Genomic DNA, 23,842 nt, shown 5'->3' with positions numbered 1-23,842 from the left:
TTAGATAAAGGACAGAATTTTCGAATTCATAGTATGTTCAGCTGAGTTGAGTTATTATTAAGTGTATTTTGTGTTTTCAGGCTTCTTTAGGAACAACAAAATACTGCAGTTACTTTTTAAAGAGCATGCAGTGCCCCAAACCGGACTGCATGTATCTACACGAGCTGGGGGACGAAGCTGCCAGTTTTACTAAAGAGGAGATGCAGGTAAGCTAAGCCAGGGTCGTAGTTCAGAAGACACTACAGAACCTAACTCTTTAATCCTCTTCTCAGAGTCATACATGAACTCACAGATTTACACATACTGCTGGAGTGATTGTTATCGCAATGATTTTGGATAATTGTTCCTAAAAGAATAGTGGTAATCAGATGTTCCTTATACCTCAGAACTGACATAATCAACAAATTCAGACATTTTCTACAGTATCAAAGGATCCAGAGGATCATTGTTTGTATGTTTATGGTTAAGTGTTGGGTTTACATCAACCAAAGCATGATGGAAGCCCTGATGGGGAAAGGAAAAAACACATTATCCCATATTGCTGGCTGGCTGTCCCAAATACAGACATTGTTTCAGCACTGTTACTACCTCTGATGCCACCTTAAAGGTGAGACAACTCTGTCTCGCCATTCCAGCATTGTACCTTTTATACAGAACAGTGAGGTGGCATAACGGCATGAAATTCCTGCCTTGAGGAGGCATTGTTAAAGGGGCTGAGATACCCAAACTAATTTAAATTGTCTAAAACTAATGGCATTTCTGGGTAGCTTTATGGCCAGGACACAAGCCACTGCGTGGAGGCAGATTGTGCCTGATGTTGCTAAGCTATCTTAACCAACACTGAATCATAGCCTTACCAGAAATCTGGCTAGGGATCAAGCCAGGTGTTTAACCCACATACCACAAGTTTATTTACAGCTCAGTCCCAAATAAAAAACAAATATTTTTCCGCTTTACTGTAGTGCTGTTTATCAGTCTAGATTGTTTTGGTGTGAGTTGCTGAGTGTTGGAGATATCGGCTGTAGACATGCCTGCCTTTTCCAGTATAATGGAACTAGATAGTACTCGGCTTGTGGTGCTCAAAGCGCCAAAAAATACTTTTGAATATCTACAGCAATGTCTCTTTCCAGAAATCATGACCTGCTTACTAAATATAATCCACATACTTTGTTGTGAGCAGTTTTATGTAGGAACTATTTTCTTTCTACCAAACTACACCTGCCAACCATATCACAGCGCAGAAGGAAGCGTGCATCTACTGCTAGCTCACCTAGCACTACTAAGCGAGCTAATGTTACAGCTCAGCCAAAGAGGACGCCAGTGATTCTGGTTATGTTATGTTTCTCCAGAAACATAACTCTCTCTCTCGAATCTGTTGTTTTGTTTCCAGGCAGGAAAGCATCAGGAGTATGAGCAGAAATTACTACAAGACCTCTACAAAATGAACCCGACCTTCCTACAGACCTCCACTGTGTCAGGGGACAAGCCAAAGGGCAAAGCCAACTCTTTACAGAGGTATTCTAACTCCAGTGTCTGTGTCTCTGTGTATCAGTCTCTGTGTGTCTTACCTGTTGACACCTTCTTCATGTCCTCTTTGTACTTGTCATGTCCTTTTTGTTCTCTTCAAAAGAACTGTTTTGTGTTCTGTTTTTGTTAATTCAGATCTACTGCTGTACTGTTTTAAATTAAAACTATTTAAAATAAATGCAAGATTTGAAGCATTACTCGTTGTAAATGAAGATATTTCTGCTTAGCTTTATGTTAAACTGTTTAGTTCAGTTTTGACTTTGTGTATTCCCTGTGTGCTCTTGGGTCTGTGTGCTGTCACAGGTCTAACAGCTCCAGTAAAGACGGGAGGATGACCAACGGTCTGTCGTCAGACCACAGGAGGAGTCCGCCATTAGACGGCTCAGACTCTGATCACTTGACCCCTGAGGGGCCTGAACCAGACCTTAGCCATGGCCCTGTACCGGCCCTCTCCCCTTTCTCCTCAAACAGTGACCTCACCAGGTGAGATACAACTTTAGAACTCTGCATGAGGTAGATCGGAGTCCTTTGACTCTTTGTTTCCTTTCTAATCAGTGTTAGGCTACTGTGGATGTCACTCAATACTTCAAGGAGATTTTTCACATTAAAAGTCTTCCAGCCTGTCTGTTATTGGAAAGCTTTTAATGTAAAGAAGTCTTGAGTTTCATCAACAGAAGCTCAACTTTGATTGGGGAAAATCAAAATGTGGAAAAACTGGCATTAAAATGTGAATGAAACTGTTCTTAGGACAGTGAGTGCGACATGTCTGTTGATGTTCTTGTGGAATTATTGCTGTTGTAATGTACCATGTGAGAACAGTGTTTATGGCCTACATGTAATTTAGTTTGCCCATTATCAGTGACTGGCCTTTATTTGTTTGTGCTTGACATTATTCATTACCGGCTTTTATATGACAATTTACAGTAACTGTAACATGTATAAACACTGACACGATCAGATAAGGATAGAACACTCCTCAATTGTCTGGTGGGTAAATATAATTACTCCTTTTCTCTGCTTTTATTTTACAGCCCCAGCATCAAGCTGACAGACATCATCAGCATAGGCAATGGTGAAACCTCACAATTGGTAGGAAACACTTGAATTACAAAAGCAGGAGTATTCAAATGTTTTAGTGAAAGTGTCCTAAGACATTGTTGTACATTCTAATCTAGACGTAGCTTATGCACAAATCCGGCATGTTTGGAATGATCAACCCAGTCACCAGAAAAAATGTTGTATGTTTCTGAAAACCACAGATATATTACATTTGTATGTTTTATGTAGCGGATACAGTTAAACCGTTTGGTTTAAGCAACATTGTGGTTAACGTGTGGTTAGGTTTAGGTGCAAAAACCACTTGGTTATGGTCAGAAGAAGATCATGTTTTGGCTTAGAATATCTAGTTTTTGCGGCACTATTCCAGCTGGAAACACAGTGATGTCTCAGGAGAAAACAACCACTTTTTTTGGTACAATCCCAGGCATTATATGCAGTAATGTCTCAGTGAAAAAAGACCGCTTTTTGTGGCACTACCCTGGCAGGAAATGCAGTGATGTCATGGTAAAGAACATTTGCTCCTCGTGGTCTTGAAAAGTGGTCTGCAGCTTGACAGTCATGTCCCTAAGATGTCATCCCATACACCACCACCCCCACCTCCCAATGACATTATTAGCACATATAATACATCACTTAAGAAACATTGATATGAGTCATGTAACACACAAATGTAACATATCTGTGATTTGCAGAAACGTACAGTGCCAACATTTTCTTTTGGTGATGGGCTGAATTTCTACATTGTGTTTTGTCTGCATTTTTTCTATGTTCTGTTCATACATATGTGTTGTAATTAAACTACCACCAGACTGAGTAAAGGATGAAGTAAGTAAGATGCTGTCCTCTCTAATGTCCTCCAGCTCCCTAGCAGTGACTCTCCATCGCCCCCTCCTGGCCTTACTAAGGCCAGCCTGGTGGTTCCCATCAGTGTCACAGGACACACGGCTCGCTCCCCATTTGAAGTAGCTGCTGCAGAGTCCCAGTCGCTGTTCTCAGACAACAGTAACTTCAGGCATCCAAACCCACTACCCAGTGGACAGAGCGGCTTCCCAAGTTCTCCACACAGCAACGCTGACTGGCCCACTGCACCAGAGCCACAGAGCCTCTTCACCTCAGGTGGGTCTGACAGAGAAATGATCAGCCTGATGTGTGAAAAGAAACCATAAGAGCAGCAGTTGGTTAATCTTTTATGCTTTATAATAGAAGGGTGTAATAGTTCTTCACAAAGTCTCAGATTGCCCTTAGAAATTTCACAACATAAAGTGTAACAGTACAGAAGAAAATCTAGCCTAAAAGCTCAATGTACTTTGAAGTACTCCACTGCATGTCTTTTGAGTATCACACCATAAAGGCTTGAGCTGATGTCAGTTACACTGGAGTAGATGATCCACAGGTAAATATACTCAAGGTGTTTTTAAAAAGTTGGAATGAAAGCAAATCCAGATGTACTAATAATTGATTCTTCCTTCTTGTAAAATGTAGGAAATAGTTTTCCAGTACCAAAAGAATAGAATCTCTGAAATGATAAAACTCAACTAAAGAAAGATAAAAATGCCTAGATGTCCTCAAAAGAGTTATGCCTCCCATGCACAAGAAGACTTTTAAAAGAATTTTGAAAGTCTGAATCCTCTCATATCTAAGGACAATATGAGTGAAGTCACAGACTTTAAGATTTTGCAAAGACTGAGGATCTTGCAGGGTCACTTTTTGAAGATTACAACTAGATTCCCTTTGTGATTAGTTCCTTTGTGGAAAATATTACACCAAACTGCCTTTTAAGAAATATGAAATTAGTGTCAAGCAAGCTACTTAGAAACTGTAGTGAACTAAGCTATCAATTGCTCTACATCAAAATAAAGTTTTACTCCACTGAAGCCATCCCCAGAGAAATGCAACAAGCTACAAGAAAATGGCAATAGTAACTTGCTGCTTCCAAAGCTATTTTTATTTTTTGACTTAATGTCAAATCAGTGTTACCGCAGGAAAACACATAGGCAGGCAAAAAAATGTTCAGTTGGACTGCGTACTATAAAATAACAGGCGGAAATTAAAACTTACTTCTTTTCTTTCTTTGAAGACTTTGTGACATTTGAACATGTCCTCTAATAACATGACATCATCAGTCAGCCTATTGCTCTCTCTCTCTTTCTCTCTTCGTCTTCCTGCTTAATGCATTTCTCTGTCTTGGCCTTTTTCAGTAGGCTATCTGGCTACATCACTAATTCAAAAACAGAATTCCAAAATAGATTTTCAGTCAGTTAAACTATAACATATAAAAGACAGTAATATAAACAATAAAAATAACTGACCTCAATTCAGACGTTTCTTTTTGGAACATTAGAATATGAACATCTCTTTCTTCTTATTACTGCTCTCTGTCTTCCTTAGCTCTTTTCTTGGCCCTTGTTGTGTCTATTTTTCTAGTGTGCACTGCAATTTCACTAAATATATACAAGACCTTTTTAGATAGGAATTGTGCAAATTTGCAGGAAAGCCCAATCAGTCTTTTTTCAGCATTGGTATAAAAACAAAATCGGGGAGTGTGGCAAAATGCCGCCTACCTACTTTTGTTTATACAGAATGCGCCTTTTTCGAGGCAATGGGGGGCGTGAGCAAGTAACAAAACCTGTAGCTCAGCGTGTGATGTAAACTGTGACGTGGGAGGGAAGCCGCGGCTGGTCAGTCCTTTGGCGATTCTCTTGTAAGTCAGCCCGTTCTTCACCGTTTCTTTCATCTGACGGTTAATGGCCTCTTTGTTTGCGAGAGCAAGGAGGGAGCGCAATTCCTTGTCTCCCCAGTTGCTCATCTTTACAGTGTCTGTCAGGTTTGTGTTTCCCTCTTGCTACTAGCTGCTCGCTAATTCCTGCTATCAGCTGTTTCCTGTTTATCCATCGCCAGTGGGTCGCACGTGCGGCGTCATCAACAGCTCCTCGCACAAGTCTTCAACAGCCCCTCCCGTTGCGGAAGGCCGCCTCGGTCTGTTTAAACTAAAAGGGTTCCGCCAATATGACTACTCTACGAGGCGGAAAATTAGGCACCTCGGATCAACTAGCCAATCTGGCTCTGTGTGTCTAAACGCTTGCAGCTTGCCAGCAAAACGGCCCAACATTCACGGAAAATCTGGTAGTGCAAAAAGGGCTACAGCCTATGGGCAAGACACGTGAGAGATGCATCAAGAAGTGCAGTGTAGCCAATCAGAGGCAGAGTCGGGTGGATCTTGCCAAGAAAAGCCAATAGCGAAGCAGCAAGCAGAATAAACTAAAAGATTGGTATGTGATGTCATGCGGAAGTGTTTCCCTTGTCTACATGTCTCGATGTAGAGCTGGTGTCAGTCACATTACTTATCCTCAGTTTTATTATCCTTTCTTTTATGGAGACCTCTGTAGAAAAAAAGTTTTGTGGACGCTACCACCCTACTCGGTAAATTAATTAACTTCATTACTACTTCTGTTGGACTTAGAAAATTGTGACATTACCGCCACGGTACTGAGAAGTGTAATTCAGTTAGTAATGTCACTACTTGTAGAGACGCTACTGCCCAACTCTGTATGAAATATTAACAATTCCTCGTGTCTGTAAAAACACATAACTCTAGAAACACAAGATAAAAACATCATATGTCGACAGCATTGTTATTACTTTGGCATCAATATAATCTACAAAGATAAACTGTATATGTTAACAAACTTGACATTTTGTAATCTGTAGCCTCAACTCTCTACCAGCCTCTGTTAGTTGGTGGTACTATTATAGTGAGAGGAGACGGTGAGAAGGAGAGGCCAACCGTTTCAGAAATTAACATTTCTCAGTGAAATAAGTGCTGGCTGGTGGATCAGATACACGCCAATATAAGCACTGAGTCGTTCACTCCACAACTCCACTTGTTTCTCCTCCTTTTCCAAGGAAAAGAATCAAGACTTGCCCACGTTCTTGTGCCTCCCCTGAGTCCCCTCCATGTTACTGGCTTGCTGCCTCTTGTTTGTTGGTGGAGAGAGCACAGCTATTCTTTGCTATTTGGATGAGCCAAGACTAAAAGCTTAGGAAAATATTAAACATGTTTGATTGTATTGGAATGTTGAGATGAGAAGAAGGCAGACTCAAGACAGCTCAGACTGAGTTTTATGACAACCTTACACCAAATCATCGAGATCAGAGGAACGTGCACCAACTGAGCTAAAACTCTCATGATTTTATTCTGACACTGGAACTTTGTCTACAATAGTGAAATCACTTGAAAAGTCCTTTGGTGTAAGGTTGGCAGTAGTGTCAGAGTATTCTCAACATGTCATTTGGCCTCAAGTCAAAGTAGAAACATCTGCACACAAACTGATTTAGATTTTTATAGTATAAGAACATTTAAAAAACAAACAAACCTGTAAGCCTGTCAGCCTTTTCTCTAGTTTAGACCTCCAACAGTTCAGTGACATTTAATGTTTTTTATGGGGAGTCGCCTGCTGTAAAGTTCTTGGAGACCAGCTGTCGGGTGCAGTTCCTGGAGTCTTGGTGTTGCTATGAAGTTGGCAATCACAGATGGAGATGCTGCACAGACGTGCTGGGCAGATGGAGAAACTGATTCTTCAAGAAATAGTTTAGCTTCCAGTCTTTAGTTTACCTGAATTTAAAAATGGAAATGCAGCTTATTGTCCAGCTGTATCGACATTTAGCCAACCAGTTTACAAAGACATACTAATGCTAGTGCAGTTATCTTCTGGGTATTTATGTAGAAATAAGGACTAAGGTTAGCAGTAGAATCAAATCTGTAAATTAACTGGAATTAGTTTTGGTCATCTAATCTAAGTGAAATACTATGAAAATAGATTAGAACAAAATATACAATGTTTTAATGTATATATGTCTATTATAATATAGTGTTGGTCTGATGGACCAACCTCCTCCTCCTCCAAGTGTGACTTCTGTCTGTAGCTGGCCATTTGTCCAGCAGCCAGTGTAGGAGGAGCCTTCTAAATGAAGGCGTTCAGTGTATAAATGCTGAATCGTTCAGCAGTCACCTGTTGAAAGCTTGACTTGTTCTGTGTGAAGCCTGCTCACAGTTCATCTCCTGTGTGTGTGCAGATACCATGCCGGTGTCGTCGTCCACAGACTGGCAGGCGGCGTTCGGCTTCGGCTCGTCCAAACAGCAGCAGGAGGACGATTTGGGCTTCGACCCTTTTGACATCACTCGCAGGGCTCTGGCTGACCTCATAGAGAAGGAGCTCTCTGTTGAAGACAGCCGCGGCTCCTCCCGATCACCTGGCTCATTCTCCCACAGAACCCACGGACCCCTGCTAAACAAAGGCCTCGGGCCCCCAGGAGGGCTCCCACTCCCCAACCACCTCTCACCCTCTCACCATTTCTCCCAGCATCAGCACCCTCACAGGGGAGACTTCAGCTCCTTCAGCTTCCCCCCTCACCCTTCATCATCATCATCATCTTCATCCTCCTGCTCCTCTTCCTCCTCGTCCTCCTCCTCTTCCTCAGCATCTTGTGGGTCCTGGATGGGTTCCACCTCCTCACGCAGTAACTTTGTGCATTTGAACCACACGGTCAGTCTGACAGCCTCCAAGTCACACAGCGGCTTCTTGGACTTGACAGTGCTGCCAGGACATCACAGTACTGGGCTGGGAGGAATCCCCATCACAGGTAAGACTGGATCAAGGTCAGAGATCTGACCTGTACGTATATAAAGATGTCTAACTTCATGTGGATTACTGACGGGTGTGGACTCAAGTCACATGACTTGGACTGGAGTCAGACTCAGCCACAAATTTGATGACCTTGCACTTGACAATATCAAACACGACTTTCAACTTGACTTGGACTTTTACATCAGTGACTCGTGACCACACTTGGACATGAGCCTTTTGAATTAAGAGCTAACCGAAAGATTAAAAAGTATGTTATTGAGAAAAGATTGCCACAAATCAATTTCTTTCCTCCATTTCCTGGATCATTTAGCATTAACACTATTCATTCCCAGCATGTTGACACTAAAGTCCCCAGTTCCACTGTGTTTGGACCAAAGCGACAGCATCCAGTCAACTTGCAGGAGAGAACCATGAAGAACTAATGTTACATTACTGAGCACCAGTTGGAAAGAATTATTTTAAAGATGGTTTCGTCAGCGTACTGAAACTGATCTCAGTATGCAAAATGTGCGAGTCAAAAATGACAGACAGAGATGCAGCAATGTCAGAAAACTTGTTTTAACAAATAAAAACAAAATTTAAAAAGCATTCATGGTTTTTGTAAATTTAACACGTCAATATTCTGTCGTCAATAGAACTGCAATGATTAGTCGATTAATTTATATGTTGATTGACAAAAAAATGAATTGGCAACTATTTTGACAATTAAGTAATTGTTTAAGGAAAAAAAACAAAACATTTGCTGTAGGGCTGGGTTAAAATGATCTGTTCATCCGATTTTAAATGGATCAACATTTGAATGATTTGGTTTTTCAGTAGTAATACTGACAAGCTCCGACGTTACTGGTTCTGTTATCTGTAACTGTTTTTAAGGTTTTGGTGTAATTTATCATCATGCTGCTGCAGCCTCTCCTCCTGATGTTTCTGCATCAGAGCTGATTCTCCACATTAACACAGACACACAAACATGGAGTGAATAGCAGAGAGGCTGCGCCTGGGACAGTAAAGTTAAGATTACTTGAGTTGACTATGTTTGTTAGTGTAAGGGTAATAAAACCTTCGCCAGGAAAAAGCCAATACTTTTAAAGGTACACCTGTTCAGCATTTGAAATTCGGAGTTTAGGACTTGGGACTTGACTTGACACTTGTCAGTCTTGACTTGGGACTTGACTTAGGACTTGAACGCAAATACATGAGATTTACTTGTGACTTGGGAAACAATGACCTGATTCCACATCTGTGTTAATGATGGCTGTGGTTTAGTGTCATTTATTTATTTCTAATCATAGTAGTATAGTATAGTATAGTATAGTATAGTATAATAGTAGTTATATGTGAGCAATCATTGAAAGCTGACATAAACAGAAGTCGAGGTTGAAATTTTAAGGGTGAAAACAGATGGACAAATGAACTTTTGAAATTGGTTTTGGTTTTGAAACGAGTGTGGACAGTGCATATAATTAGAGTCAGGAGCACAGAATGCAGGGCTTTTTATTCAGTCTCTGCAAAACAAGTAAATCACTGGGAGCTTCAAGAAACAGCTAGTACATGACGTCATTTTAGTGCACTGCATTGTGGGTAAACTTATGCTAATTTATTGACCACTTGGTGGCAGCATATCATTTGCTGTAGCATTATTGTAACACAACAGACAGGCTTTGCACATGTACATATGGAGACAACAGCCTGATAACCACCGTCGCTGTTATTTCAGTTTAGTGTCCGAGCATCTTTACATCATGAAACACAGGCCCAGTGTCATCTCCACTGGTTTATGTTTAACCTTCACTCAACACCTGCTCCAGGAGCAAATCACCCTCCTAAGAGCACTTCAAGTACTGAAGTAATCTGGCTGTAAATGGCATCACAAGTAATGATTTTGCTTCAGGCACATGTTTACAAGTGTGGAAGTGTTTGTGATGAGAAAGGAGATGGAAAAGTCTTGAAGGGATGGAGGAGCAGCAGCAGCAGCTACAGGGAGGAGACTGACCCACAATCCATTTGTAAGCTGCACTCCTTTAGAGAGAGATACCCATAAATCATCCCTCATCGCAGTCCAGGCACATCGGATTCTGCACTGAGACCTCTCTGGACTTAAAAGGAAATGTCAAATGCTGTTTGACCAAACAATGACGCAACATTAAAGGCATGGATAAAGATATAATGCCTTATCTATGACTGCAGTTTATTGTTGGTTTGATTATATTTATCTTTGACCATTATATCTCAAAAAAGTGGTATTTTCTTACATTCATGGACTTCACATAAACCTTTTATGATAGTGGGTAAAAGCATCTTCTCCCTTTTAATCAGTTTTTATCTTGGCACCTAATTTTTGGTTTAGTTTTAGTCATAGGGCCCTGTTTTCACTGTGGCACAATGACCAGCACAATTTGATATTTCCCTGCCCTTGAAATGGTCTGTGGTATTTTGGTGTCCAGCACAGACCGCATGGTACACAGTTGGGAGGTAAGGCACAAACAGGCGGGAGGTTCATTGAATTGAGGCAGCATAAAGAGAGCCGCTGGTGTTTTGGTTGAAAGTGCGTCTCAGAATCACGTCTGTTTCTGGCACGATGGTATTTAGCTCCCAATCTGATGATTTTGTCAACAAGAGCAAACAAAGTATTTTGAGCAAACACACAGCAATGACAGAATTATACCTTAAAACATAACGATAACACATCAACAATCTCCATCAGCCACTGAAAACTGTGAGATGCATTCATGAGATCAATATCAGACCTTTGACTTGCTTGACAAAATTTTGAATGTGGCTGGCAAATCTGAAGTTTGTCTTGGTGGAAAAGATGACGAGTAAGAGAATATACCTTACATCTATTTATAATGACTTGAATTCAAGCACAGAGTTCTCCTTTGCAATTTTTAGTGCTCACCTGTTTTAGCTGAAAAATGAAAAAGGAAGATTAACCTGGGGTAGGCGGTTTTATTTTGGTGTCAATGGGCCAAAATTCCATGGTAATCTTTGTGTAATTTAAGTGAACTGAGAGAAAACTAGGCTTCTGCACCTCCTCTCGGGCTTTAGAAAATCTAGTCCATGATAGGAGACTTTTGCTAATCACAGGTCATGCTCACCAGTTCCTGTCTTAACAATATTTTGCAAGTCATGTGTGGTGCTTCATGGTTGCAAATGTGACCAAATAGTCGCAGTCTGGAGCCCTGCAGATACACAAACACGCCTTGACTGCTCACACTAGTGTTGAACTTGCTAAAAGTTGAACTGTTACTGTGGCTAAATGTGAGGATTTTTTCACTGTGAGCTGTAAATAAACTAAGAGTCCATATCCTAATAACAATTGCAAGTCACACTGGTGCTCCATAGTTGCAAAATCCAAGTAATAGTTTTCTGGAGCCCTGCAGATACCAAAACACGTCTCACCTGCTTACACTGTCGCCCAAGAACGAGTGATCCAGAGTGTGTTACTTATCATGTTTGTGAGTCTTTTGTGTGTGTGTGTGTGTGTGTGCGTGCTAATGCTAGTGCATGTGCATGTGTGTCTGTGTTTGTCTGTGAGAGGTAGAGAGTGAGAGAACCAAAATGCCAAAGTGAGTCTCATGCCGGTTGTTTTAAACATGTATGCTCAATGTTCACCATGTAGGATCGAGATTTCTGCCTGCCCCAGCTTTAATCAGGTACTTTCAATAGTGTCTGTGATAGAAAGTCTGCTTGTTTCCATGTCAAGTGGGTATGCCTGTTTCTGTGGTAGTAGGTAGTTTGTAACAAAATATCATCTCCTTTAGTGCCACTTGAGTTCCATTTTAGTTTTGCTGTGAAAACAAATCACTGCTCTGCAGCTTACTGACAAAATTCACCACAAAAGCAAGCATTTGTGGTCAGAATCATCACAATAAAATGTTCTGTAGTCATTGTAATGTATGCTCTCTGGTATTATACCCATACTCCTCCCTGTGAGACACAACCCCAACAGAACATTCCTCCCTCCCTGTTGTAGATCTGAAGTTTTTCTCAATCTGCACTCCTGACTGTTGTGTTCTCATGGACTTGTGAAACATCATCAGTCACAAGTTAAGTACTGTCAAGTACAATCAAATCCACATCAAGCCAAGGATGTAGTCCAAATGCCTATAGTCCAAGTCCAAGTATCCCCTTCATATCAACCAGAAGATGGTATGATGTCGCCCATGCAGGTCTTTGACCAGTGTCACTGGTGCAATCTCCTGAAACCTGGCTGAGCTGGTGATATCAGCAGCAGAGCTGTGGTGCCAATAGCAAATTAAGCTCACCATGTTTCCAGTTTTTGCAATTTGGACCTCTGAGTTCAACTTGCCAATTGATTTTCTTGCCAAGGATGTGAGTTCAAACTAGTGTATTCGTAGGGCAGTTATTAACACCAACAAGATGTGCTTGGAATACCGGTTCTTGTACTTTCCTGTCTGCCTCAGCAGAGCCAAATGCTAATTTAATTTAACACGGTCCAGCAGTCCCTCCATCTTTATTCACCACCATCCCTATCGACCTTTAGCTTATCATCAGGAGAAGACCAGACAGGCGGCCATGTCCTGCCACAGATATGGATACAGATAAATGATGAAAAAAGGATGGATTTTTTTAGATTAACATAATGACCAAGCAGGGCCTGATTGGCTTTGCTCTGTGTATTTTTTGATGAAGTTGGAAAAAGTTAGATACTCTACAGGGCTCAAGTATGTGAGTAAAGTTGTTGGTTCACTTGAACATTGGGACTAACCAGTGAGTTTGGATAATGTAATGTTATATCTGCAATGCTGAAGATAAGATCTCGTTGCTGCATTGTAAACATTTCTAAATCCAGTAAGAGCAGGATTAAAGGACCGCTAACAGCTCTGACATAGGCTACATCCACACAAATATATTCTTGTTTTAAAATACATAACGATTGCCACATTTATGCCTAGCGTCCAAACTTTTAGGGCCCTTTGGAACCCCTTAAACAGAAACATTTAAAAACGCTACTGACCCCATTTTAGTTTGTAAACTCAGGGGTTACATTTTAGTCTAGAGGAGGTAGAACACATCATTCACTAATCAAAAGATCAGTGGTTCGGTCCCTGGCACTTGCTGGAGGAGTTCAGCAAGATACTGCTCCCGATGGCTGTTCCATTGGTGTGTGAGTGTATTAAAAACTGAGTAGCACCCTGTATGGTAGCCTCAGCCATCAGTGTATGAATGTGTGTGTGAATGGGTGAATGTGACTCGTAGTGTAAAAAGCTCTTTGAGTGGTTGGAAGACTAGAAAGGCTCAAAGTGCAGTCCATTTACGTAAGAGTCCAACGTCTTTCTGAAGTCACCTTGACGTATGGTGCCAGCTGGGCTGTCTGCATCGGCACACACATGCCCCTTTTTAAGTGAAAGATCATGTGATATGTTTTTCAGACATATTAGTATGGACAGAGATTATTTTTGAAATTCTTCTAAAATTGTCATGGTATGGAGATTGTTTTCATTTTAAAATGCTGTCTCAACTGAAAACGTTGTGGATGTGGCCATAGTAGCATTCAGTAGCCTACCAGCACACACACACACACACGCACACACACACACACACACTTATACACTTAATATGACACTTTGGATGTGATGTGCTAGTCCTGAACAAAACCTCACAAAATATCGTAAGTAGGTAATGAAATGCTCCTTTGCCTTGAAAGCAATATTGGTTGCTACTTTAGGTAGAAAGCCATTTAGAAAAGGTGCTACCCAAAAAAACAGCCCTCGACTGAAAGTACGTGGATGGGTCTCTGTGTGCCTTTGACCATATTGTGTATCTGTACACTACCTTGCAATATAAACCAAATGGCTTCTTCTCTCCTGGCTTGGAATTGTCTCTCATTTCTAAGCTGCAATGTTCTCATTAACAATCTGTCAGTTAGTAAGCAATGTCTAAACATAAGATAATGGTTGTTAAATGACACTCGTTGAAGAAGATGAGGCTGCATTAGCAGACAGTCCTCTTCTGATAGCAGTCATAAAAGACATCAGCTAATTCAGTGGGAAAGAATCCCTCCCTGTAAAGGAATGGTATTTGATAACTTGGTTAGAATTGATTTTAAAGGCAGCTCTCAGTCTCATGAATTAAACATGACGGCACTTGTTTACGTGGGGATGCAAATGGCAGCATAGGTGATGATGTTAATGCCAGCCATGCTTCCCTGCCTGACAGCCTGATTAATAGAAAAAAGGGAATACGGAGGGAGGATTGTTTCTTCTTAATCACTTGTGTTTTGGGGGTTTAGTGCTTGACAGTATTTAATTCCATAGCTTAATATAACTAATGGAATCTTCCGAAGACTTAATGCTCGAAGTAATGGCTATGGTAACAGCATCTCATGACATGTAATAAATAAGACTTGATAGCCTTTCCATAGTTGTTTCTATTCCTTAGCCATCTCATGGGAAGCTAGCTGCGGGGGTTAATGAATAAGTTGACTAACAGTCATTTCTCAATTAGTATTTATTATTCAAAATTCATAGAGCCATGGTAACTGGAAAGGCTGTCTTTCTTGTAAGGCCAGCTGTCTGCAATGTCTCATTAGACAGAGCTCTAAATGATTCCAGCACCCAACGACCGCACCTCCATGCTGCTTTTGGGCTGCAGGAGAAAACATGGCATCTGAATAATTAGCCCAGTGCTGCAGTCTCTCCGGACTCAGGACTTACACTTTGGACCACAGGCAGAGAAAATAAGTGCAGAAAACTTGATATGATTGTCTTAACACATTTTATGATTTTGAATTATTGTTTACTGATGTAAAAGGTAGGTGATAGGTGATGTAACATATGGTAAGCAGCTAACTCTGAATGTCAATAGGCCATTTTTCACTCTTTCCCAAACTGAAGAGAAAGCAGCTGTGGTGACACTTTGTTTACTATTTTTGGGGGATAGCAATAGTTAAATTTGAGGGTTATTTGTCAAACCTCAGTACTATTTTAGTGCCAACTTATTTATCCATAGCAGAGTGTCAAAAATTGTTAGGTATCAAAATCTGCTATTCGGTTATATTCATCATCTTGTTCACTTGTTTCTTTGATCATTTCTTTTGTTAAATCAAAAACAGATATTATACTGAAAAAATGAGGGTTTTGGAATTAGTACTGAAACTCTAGTACTATTGAAACTTTCAAACAATACCCATCTCTACTGGCCCTAAAGCTGGAATATTTTGCCGTTGTCTCACAGGCCCACATGTTAGTCTATCACTTTGCCAGCCACCAGTAGCCCATTATTTACTTTCACCACCAACTCCAGTATTGTCTCCTAGTGCTAAAATAGAGTCCACATTGTATTTAGTTTTGGATTTGTATTGAAGCCTGCTATAACAACCAACCTGTTTGTAGTGCCAGACTTTGCACATTTGGTGCCCCCCTCCAAATGTGCAAACAGTAGTAATAAATAACAATAATAGAATGTATGCAAATTTGCAACCTTTGTCTTCTTCTTTTTTTCTACTGGATTGCTTTTGCCTTTTCATTTTTTTCCTCACTCCATCCAGAGGGGCTGCCTATTTCACCTGTAAGAAGCACCCCCACTGCCTGTTTGGTTTTTCAAAATGTGCTTTTGCCCATTTTTTTGCAGATTTGAAAGCTGTCAATCAGACCAAGCACAGGAGCAGGGGGTGGGTTACTATGCTCTGCATGCCCACCACAGGAGGAACATTTACCTTCTTCTTCAGACTGTATGAAGACCATTAGCGCAAAATGTCACTCTGCCCCTTAAAAGGAGAACCACATCCTGAAGTGCTCCATCTCAGTTAAAGGAAAAAGGAAGACCTGGACTTTGAATCCATTCAGCTATCCATTATTCAATATAAATTATGTTGTTCCCCCTAGTGGAGGTAGTGTAGAATTAGAAAAATAGTACACATACTATACACCGATCAGCCACAACAGTAAAACCACTGACAGATGAAGTCACTTTCATTGATCATGCAGTTACAATGGAGTGTGATGATGGGAAACCTCCTGGGACTCATGTGGCCACTTAACATGCAACAACCACCCAAATGCTGTTGCAGACCAAGTACCCCTCCTCATGGCAGCCTCATGGTGCCTCTGACCTGATGAGGCATGGGCACAGGATCTCTGGGGGCAGCGTTCCTTCGAATTTTATTGGTTTAGAGGTGGGGTACTGGCGCTACCCACACATGCCCGATCGGTTTAGGATTTGGGGAATTTAAAGCCCAGGTGGACATCTTGAGCTTTTCTTTTCCACATTCCTCTGACCATTCCTGAGCACTTTATGTGGTGTGGCATGGTGCATTGTCCTGCTGAAGGGGGGGCACTGCCATCAGGGAGTGTGTTCCCTTGGGGGAGGGTGGGGTACTTGGTCTGCAACAGTGTTTGCGTGGGTGGAGCATGTCAGGTGGCATCCACATGAATGCCAGGACCAAAGGCTACCCAGCAGAACATTGCACAGTAACAAGATGATCAGTAATATTCACTTTGCTTAAGTCCGATTTTGTTTCACAAATTGTTTTATTGTAATAAATTTTTGTTTAATATCCTCGAACACTGAGGAACAATAACCAAGTGCCAAAATCTCAGTAATGTTTGTTGCTGGGACATAAATCATTAATGATCTTGTTGTAGATATTAAATGACAATAGTTGAGCACTTAGCCTTGGTCTTTGGTGACCAGGCAGTGACTAGGTTAAAAAGAACATTTAAGACAGTATGTACAATGAAGCCTGGCAGAAATTTTTTTTTTTTTTTTAAGGCTAATGCCATGTAGCGATATCGCTATGTTTTTTTTCTAAGAGCTTCCTCTTTCCCTGTTTCCATGCAGAAAACAGCAGCTGTGGAGAGAGTATAAATGTCAAAGAGTGGCAGGACGGCTTGAGAGCGCTGTTACCCAACATCAACATCAACTTTGGAGGACTACCCAACCCCTCGTCTTCCTCATCATCATCTTCTTCTTCTTCATCCAGCGTCAACCACACAGGAGCACCGGGGCTCTCTGGGAGCATTTCTCACAGCCTCTGCTGGGACAGCGCAGCTAGGTGGATGGACCCAGCCATCATTACAGGTAGGAGCCAGATCACGCTTGGGGCACTAGCCTGCTCTAAAAATACGATAATGAGCTTTTAAAAAGCCACTGGCTGATTCCAGAGAGTATTTCAATGAAGATGGATGTAGTAAGGTACTCAAAACACCTTGCCAACAGATTAAAATAAAGCTCGTAATACTGAAGGTCCAAGTTTACACAACTCTTTGTAAGTTGAAAATTTGCAGTGCTGATGGACTTGGAATGAAGCAGCCGTCTGTCAGCAGGATTATCCATCAAACCACAAACACCACCAACGCTCCACAAAACCAGAGCCAAACACCCACACCAGTCAATACATACATACATAAATAAATAGCTGCCAACGTCTAAAAGAACAGAAAAAATAAGACCAAATAGGGTTTCCCTCTAAACTCATAGTGACTGTCCATTAATAAAGGAGAAATCAATTACAGCAGAGGGAATGCAGGCTAAATCAAGATACCAGGCACACTTATGAATAGCACGTAAATGCAGAGGCTTGTGATCAGATGTCATTATCCAGATAACAGGCATAAGGGGACAGAATGACAAATATATATTTTTCCTCTTACCTGTAGTGCTGTTTATCAATCTAGATAGTTTTGGTGTGCATTACTAAGTGTTGGAGATTTTGGCTGTGTTGATGTCTGCCTTCTCTCCAGTATAATGGAACTAGATGGCACTCAGCTTGTGGTGCTCAAAGTGCCAAAAAAATACATTTGAAAAAGAGACACTGCATTATATTATACCCCTTTTCCACCAAAATTAGCACGTGTACAGGTTGTTTTTTTTTTTAAACACAGGTAAACCCGCTAAAAATAGGTCACAGACTCCTTTCCCATTGCCAGTAGAATAGAGCTGTCTACATGACTTTCTGTTTGTTTGTGTCTTTTTTTTACTGATGTCACATTCGATGTCACAGAAGGCTAGAAAATAGGATAGTAAACAGTAGAAAGCAGCATGGAGGCCAGTGGAAAATGTTAAGGTGGTTACTTTTTTTATGCTACTTACTTATTCAGTGGCTCTTTCAAACTCAGTGCAGACTCATTAGGATTGATGTTTGAGCACTGCTTGGGTGGAGACAGACGGTATTTTGTGGTGGCATGTCATTGCATCTAACATGTTAATGGGCTAAAATTAGTGTGTTCAGCCTGGTGTTGTGGTTACATCAATGCCGATCAGAACTGTAGGTGATAAATATCCATAACTACTGCTGAGTCATTTGACCTAGGTGTGAATGCCAATTGTAACCTTTCTTATATTAAAAAGCCAGTGGGAAAGGGGCTATAGAGAGAAGGCAGACATCTGTACAGCTGATATTTTCAACACTCAGCAACTCACACCAAAACTGTCTACACTGATAAAGTAGCACCACAGGTACATGGAAAAACATGTATTTTTTGGTGGACTGTCCCTTTAACTCTGTGCCACATGCAGATCTGCAGGGACAGCAAACATGGGGTTGCTACAGCTTTGCTGCTCTGAGGCACCAGTCATTAGTATCTAAAATTACAACAGGCACACGTGAAGAACAACTGACCCAAAACCAGCAAGTAAATATTTTTAGTCACATATTTTTCCAGGCAGATCTGTGACAAATTTATCCTGTGACCTCAACTATCTGTCTCCAGCGCCACATGGGGACTGAGTGCTGAAATAAAGTTCACCTTACTTAGTCTTCATGAAACTTTGAGCAGAAATAAATACTACCTTTTGGACCTACTATCCTCACGTCACCTGGTGTGTCAGCTCTCATATCTCCACCCAGCTCCGTGTTCCCAACTGCTGAGGTCTTGTGGATGAGCTCACCCTGCTTTTAGTCTACTCCCAGGGAAACAAAGGTTGTTTTTTAGCACTGTCATAAATTCTTTACTGCCTGTAGGTTGTGACCTTATTTCTATGTGTAAGTGAGGATAATCCCTTAATTCTACTTGTGTTTGAGATCATTGTTTTTTGGGATGGAGATGCTCTGTTTGTAGCTAGAGGTGGCACAATTTGCTTTGGTTGTGCAGTATATTTGCTTTTCCATTAATCAACTATAGTGATACTTACACCCCTCTATTATGGTGTCCTGTAGCACACTCCTCCATTCCCACCAATCCCAACCCATGTTGTTCCCTCCCTCGCTGGCCTGTGGGATAGCACCTCCCAATGCAAAGACATGATGCCCTTAACACCTTCAGGCCAATCAGGCTCGTCCCACTCTGTAGTTTATGTGTTTAAACTCTAAATCCTGTTCTATCTGTGATGATTTTGTAACCCAGTTTTAAAAACTCTTCAATTTTGTATGATAATCATGTTCAAAACTGAGCACTACAACTGTCTTTGTAGATTTGAGAAGCACAGGATACCTCATTTTTAATGAAATATTTGTCAGTTAACTAATTAAAAGTCCACTAATTATACATATTATTATTATTATGCCTCCAAGATGCTGATAGCTGGAAGCATTATGTTTTCTGGTAGTCCATCCGTAGTAGTACGTCCCCTTCTCATGAACATGATATATCAAGAATGCCTTGTGGGATTTTTTTCAAATTTTGCGTAAAAAACCCACGTGGACTCAAGGATTAACTGACTAGATTATCGTGGTCAAAGATTAAAGTCACTGTGACCTGGTCAATCTGATTCTCGTTAATGCGATATCTAGAGAACACCTTCAAGGAATTTCTTCAGATTTGGCACAAATGTCCACTTGGGCAAACATGATGTCTCAAGAAGGTGTTGAGGGATTTTCATCAAGTTTAGCACAAATGTCCATTAGATTGTGGTAGTCAAAGGTCACTGTGACATCACAAATCATGTTTTTGACCGTAACTCAAGAATTCATACACTAATTTTGATGAAATTTCATACATTTCACACAAATGTCTAATGGGATATAATGATAAAGTGATGACATTTTATGTCCAAATGGTCAACTTCACTTTGACATCAAAACATTTTGCAAAAGACTTAATTCAACACCATAAGTTAGGAACAGCAGGGGGGACATTTGGTCAGATGCTGAATTGGTGACACTTATCTGGGGTGTACTGTCCAAATTGAAACTGAGCTGATTGTAGTTGAAGATGTCTGTAAAGCGTCCATGTTTTAGAATATGCAGCTTCTTTGCAGCAACATCCGCTGCTGAAGCATTGTCTACTGTCATGGATTCATATGAGTCTAGGGCAGACATGGATGTAAACTGTAACTGCAACTTGACTGGTTTGCGAAGGCATACAATAGAGAGGCTTTAATTCCAGTTTTTTATTAACAATGAATCAAATAATGTGTAATGTGAAGGAGGTCACTTGCAGTGAAAATCCCACTGAGAGTTATCACCAACTTGGCAAAGAGTTTATGAGGAGAGAGGTCAGCTCTCTTCATCGCTTTTACGAGACAGTGTACATCACTTTCATTTTTGGCAGCTCTTCCAAGCAGCAATTAAAAAACAAGAAAACATAGCGACCTAATGTTAGCTAAGCTCTGAACATCAAAAACACTAACTGCTATATATACAGAAATGAACGGTAAATACTCTTAACGGTATGTACAGTGCTAACTGTAAAAGAATTGTTGTCTGTTACTGTAACGAGACCTTTGCCTCCAACCTTAGTGATAACAGAACTTTTTCATGCTCAAGTTAGTTACTTTCCTTTTCACAGTTGGCTTTGTAGATATTGTTAATATTATTTACTGTTAGTTTTCTGATATGTTTATATATGTTTTAGTTTTAGTGATCATTAATAATCAATTTTAATTATGTCCTAGATAACCATTAAAGACATCTGCTAATAACTCAATGTAGAAACAAACGCTGGTTTTCAGAGCTTAGCTAACATTTGGTTGCTATGGCTCTGTTTTATATACAGTGCTTGAAGGAGCTGCCAAAAACAGAAATGCTTGATGTACAGTGGCATGCAAAAGTTTGTGCACCCTTGGTCAAAATTGTGTTCACTGTGAGTAGTTGAGTAATTAGAAGATGAACTGAGCTCCAAAAGGCATGAAGTTAAACGTCACACATTTCTTTAATATTTTAAGCAAGATTACTTCTTAGTTTTAATCTTTTATAGTTTCAAAATAACTAAAAAGGAAAAAGGCCTAAAACAAAAGTTTGGGCACCCTGCATGGTCAGTTCTTAGTAGCGCCCCTTTGGCAAACACTTTTTATAGCCAACTAAGAGTCTTTCACTTCTTGTTTGGAGGATTTTCATCCATTCTTCCTGCAAAAGGCTTCTAGTTCTGTGATACTCCTGGGCCATCTTGCATGCACAGGTCTTTTGAGCTGTATCCACAGATTTATAATGATGTTTAGGTCAGGGGACTGTGAGGGCTTGTTTAGATGTTCCTTTGCTTAATTTTGTGGTGAGGACACAGGAAAGGTTTTCTTCTGATGACCCTTCTATGAAGGTCATATTTGTAGGTGTTATATTGTATATTTGTAGGTGTTGCTGCACAGTAGAAGAGCGCACCACCATTCCAGAGTCTGCTAAATCTTTCTGCAGGTCTTTTGCTGTCAAACTTCGCTGCTTTGTGCTCATCAGTTATTTTAGTTTTCAGAGTGCTAGGCAGCTGTTTAAAGGAACCCATGGCTGCTGATTGTTGGGACAAGGTTTCAGGAGGCGGAGTGTTTTATAAAGTTTTGAAATTTGCATCACCTGGCCTTTCCTAACAATGATTATGAACAAGCCATCACCCTAACAAGCTAATTATTGTCAGAGACCCTGGTAAAAGCAGTGTGAGAGCTCAAATGTCTTTGGTGCCCAAACTTTTGCATTTTGCTCCTTTCTGTTTTTTTCACAAGTGTACAAAACAAAAGTAATGTTCTAATCTTGTTTGAAATGTTGAAAAGCATGTTTCATCTTTAACTTCTTGCCTTTCAGAGATCAGTTCATCTTCTACTCACCTAACTATTCACAGTAGAAGACCACAGTGGATTTTGGCCAGGGTGCCCAAACTTTTGCATGCCACTGTACACTGTCTCATGCAAACAAGCAGCAAAGTGGTGACTGCCTTCATAAACTTGATGGTGCTTTTCTTTATTTTAGTAGCCAGCCAGGCTAGCTGACTGCCTAACCTTGCTGTTAAAATGATCAAAAACACAAAACCAAAACAAACAACAAATATTTCAGGCTAAAAAAGCTCTGTTATCACAAAGGTCGGAGGCAAATGTTACATTACTTTAGAGTTGGGAGAAAGTAAACAGACATGCACATATAATGGATATATTTCAAACTACATGATGCAATTTAAGAAAATTGGGTAATGTAGGCACCAGGTTTGGATAAGGCAAAAGTACGTGTGGAATTAAAAGGACCGTATTTCTGGTTCTGTTGCCTCAATTTTGGTCCTTTTCTTTAAATGTCCATCATGAGTCTGACAGTGTTATTGGAATGCAATCAGTGAAATACTCATTACTCACATATCCTTTGTAGATGTAGTTATACTACGTTACTGGCTTGTTTTCATTTTGTTTGTTAGAATTTAAGAATAGTAAATCCCAAAGATTTGAAGCTGGTAGATAGCATTAGAGCATTAAGGTGTTAGAACATTTGTTCATGTTTAAAAATGATTTCACTTCCAATGAGTGTACTGTTGCCTTTTCTTCTGTAGGGATCCCAACCTCCAGTGGCAACGGTGTGGACTCTATTCAAGACGACAATCCCCCACACTGGCTCAAGTCCTTGCAGACGCTCACAGAAATGGACGCCCCGCCCAGCTCCGCCACACAAAATGGCTCTTTCGGGAGCCAGCCACCCCCCCACAGAGCCGCCTGGGCACACTACCCGGCCCCAACCAGCCGGTTCCACTCCCCACCACCAGGCTTCCAGACAGCCTTCAGACCCCCAACACAGACCCAGACAGATCTGCTACAGAGCGCCGGTATCGACCGCCACTAGGAACTGTCAACACAAATATCACCACCTGGAACCACACAGAATCAGCAGATACAGAGTACAAAACTATTAACAACTAATAAAATAATATATTATTTTAATTTCTTTCTCCAGCAGATCTTCTGAGCTTGTGTCTTTCTTGGTTTCTGATTGGTTGTTGTAGTTGGTCGAGGCAAGCTACCCCAGCCACACTTCACAACACTGAATGCGTCATGATCACACAGTACTGATTAGACAGAAGCGTATTATGTGAGAACAAGAATCAGAAGATTTTACTGAATCTTGTAAAGTATTTGTAATTACATGTGATCAGCCACAGTCATGAGAAAGTGTGTTAGAGAGATGCTCTGAAATAAAATCTGCTGACATCTGTGATAATTCATAAAGAAAAAAAAAAACAAAAAAAAAAAACATTGAACATGTCTACTGATAACCCATGAGGGAAGTCATTTAGAGACAGCAAACTGCATCTAAGAATCAGATCCTTTGATCAAGAAACAGGGTGTAGTATGGCCCAGCTAGGATAGGGTTTAAACTGCACATCTATGGAGGTATATTGATGCCAAAAGTTTTGAGTGCAAAAAACGATTTTGAGGGCAAGTCAACGTTTGAGAGCGCACAGGCACCGATTCATAGGCGCATAATTCCAGTTGTGTGCAAGAGGGGACAGAATCATGAGGGAAACATGATT

At 40.7% G+C, this 23,842-nt stretch overlaps 1 protein-coding gene across 2 annotated transcripts in view; it reads left to right on the top strand.

Annotated features, from left to right (window-relative positions):
- The window catches only part of cnot4b (CCR4-NOT transcription complex, subunit 4b), a 50,752-nt gene extending 27,488 nt beyond the window's left edge, over positions 1-23,264 (top strand). For both annotated transcript variants that reach the window (XM_078165087.1, XM_033614931.2), the window contains exons 6-13: positions 81-206; positions 1,391-1,515; positions 1,831-2,010; positions 2,559-2,616; positions 3,447-3,702; positions 7,660-8,226; positions 17,034-17,273; positions 22,868-23,264. In XM_078165087.1, coding sequence (XP_078021213.1) covers positions 81-206; positions 1,391-1,515; positions 1,831-2,010; positions 2,559-2,616; positions 3,447-3,702; positions 7,660-8,226; positions 17,034-17,273; positions 22,868-23,154 — 1,839 coding nt within the window. In that variant the 3' untranslated portion in view covers positions 23,155-23,264. The remainder of the gene's footprint in view (positions 1-80; positions 207-1,390; positions 1,516-1,830; positions 2,011-2,558; positions 2,617-3,446; positions 3,703-7,659; positions 8,227-17,033; positions 17,274-22,867) is intronic.
- Positions 23,265-23,842: the final 578 nt, after the last annotated feature.

This window comes from Epinephelus lanceolatus, chromosome 23 (assembly GCF_041903045.1).
Source record: "Epinephelus lanceolatus isolate andai-2023 chromosome 23, ASM4190304v1, whole genome shotgun sequence".
NCBI classification, from domain to species: Eukaryota; Metazoa; Chordata; class Actinopteri; order Perciformes; family Serranidae; genus Epinephelus; species Epinephelus lanceolatus.
The sequence above is the reverse complement of the archived record's forward strand: the minus strand, read 5'-3'. Positions and strand labels throughout refer to the sequence as shown.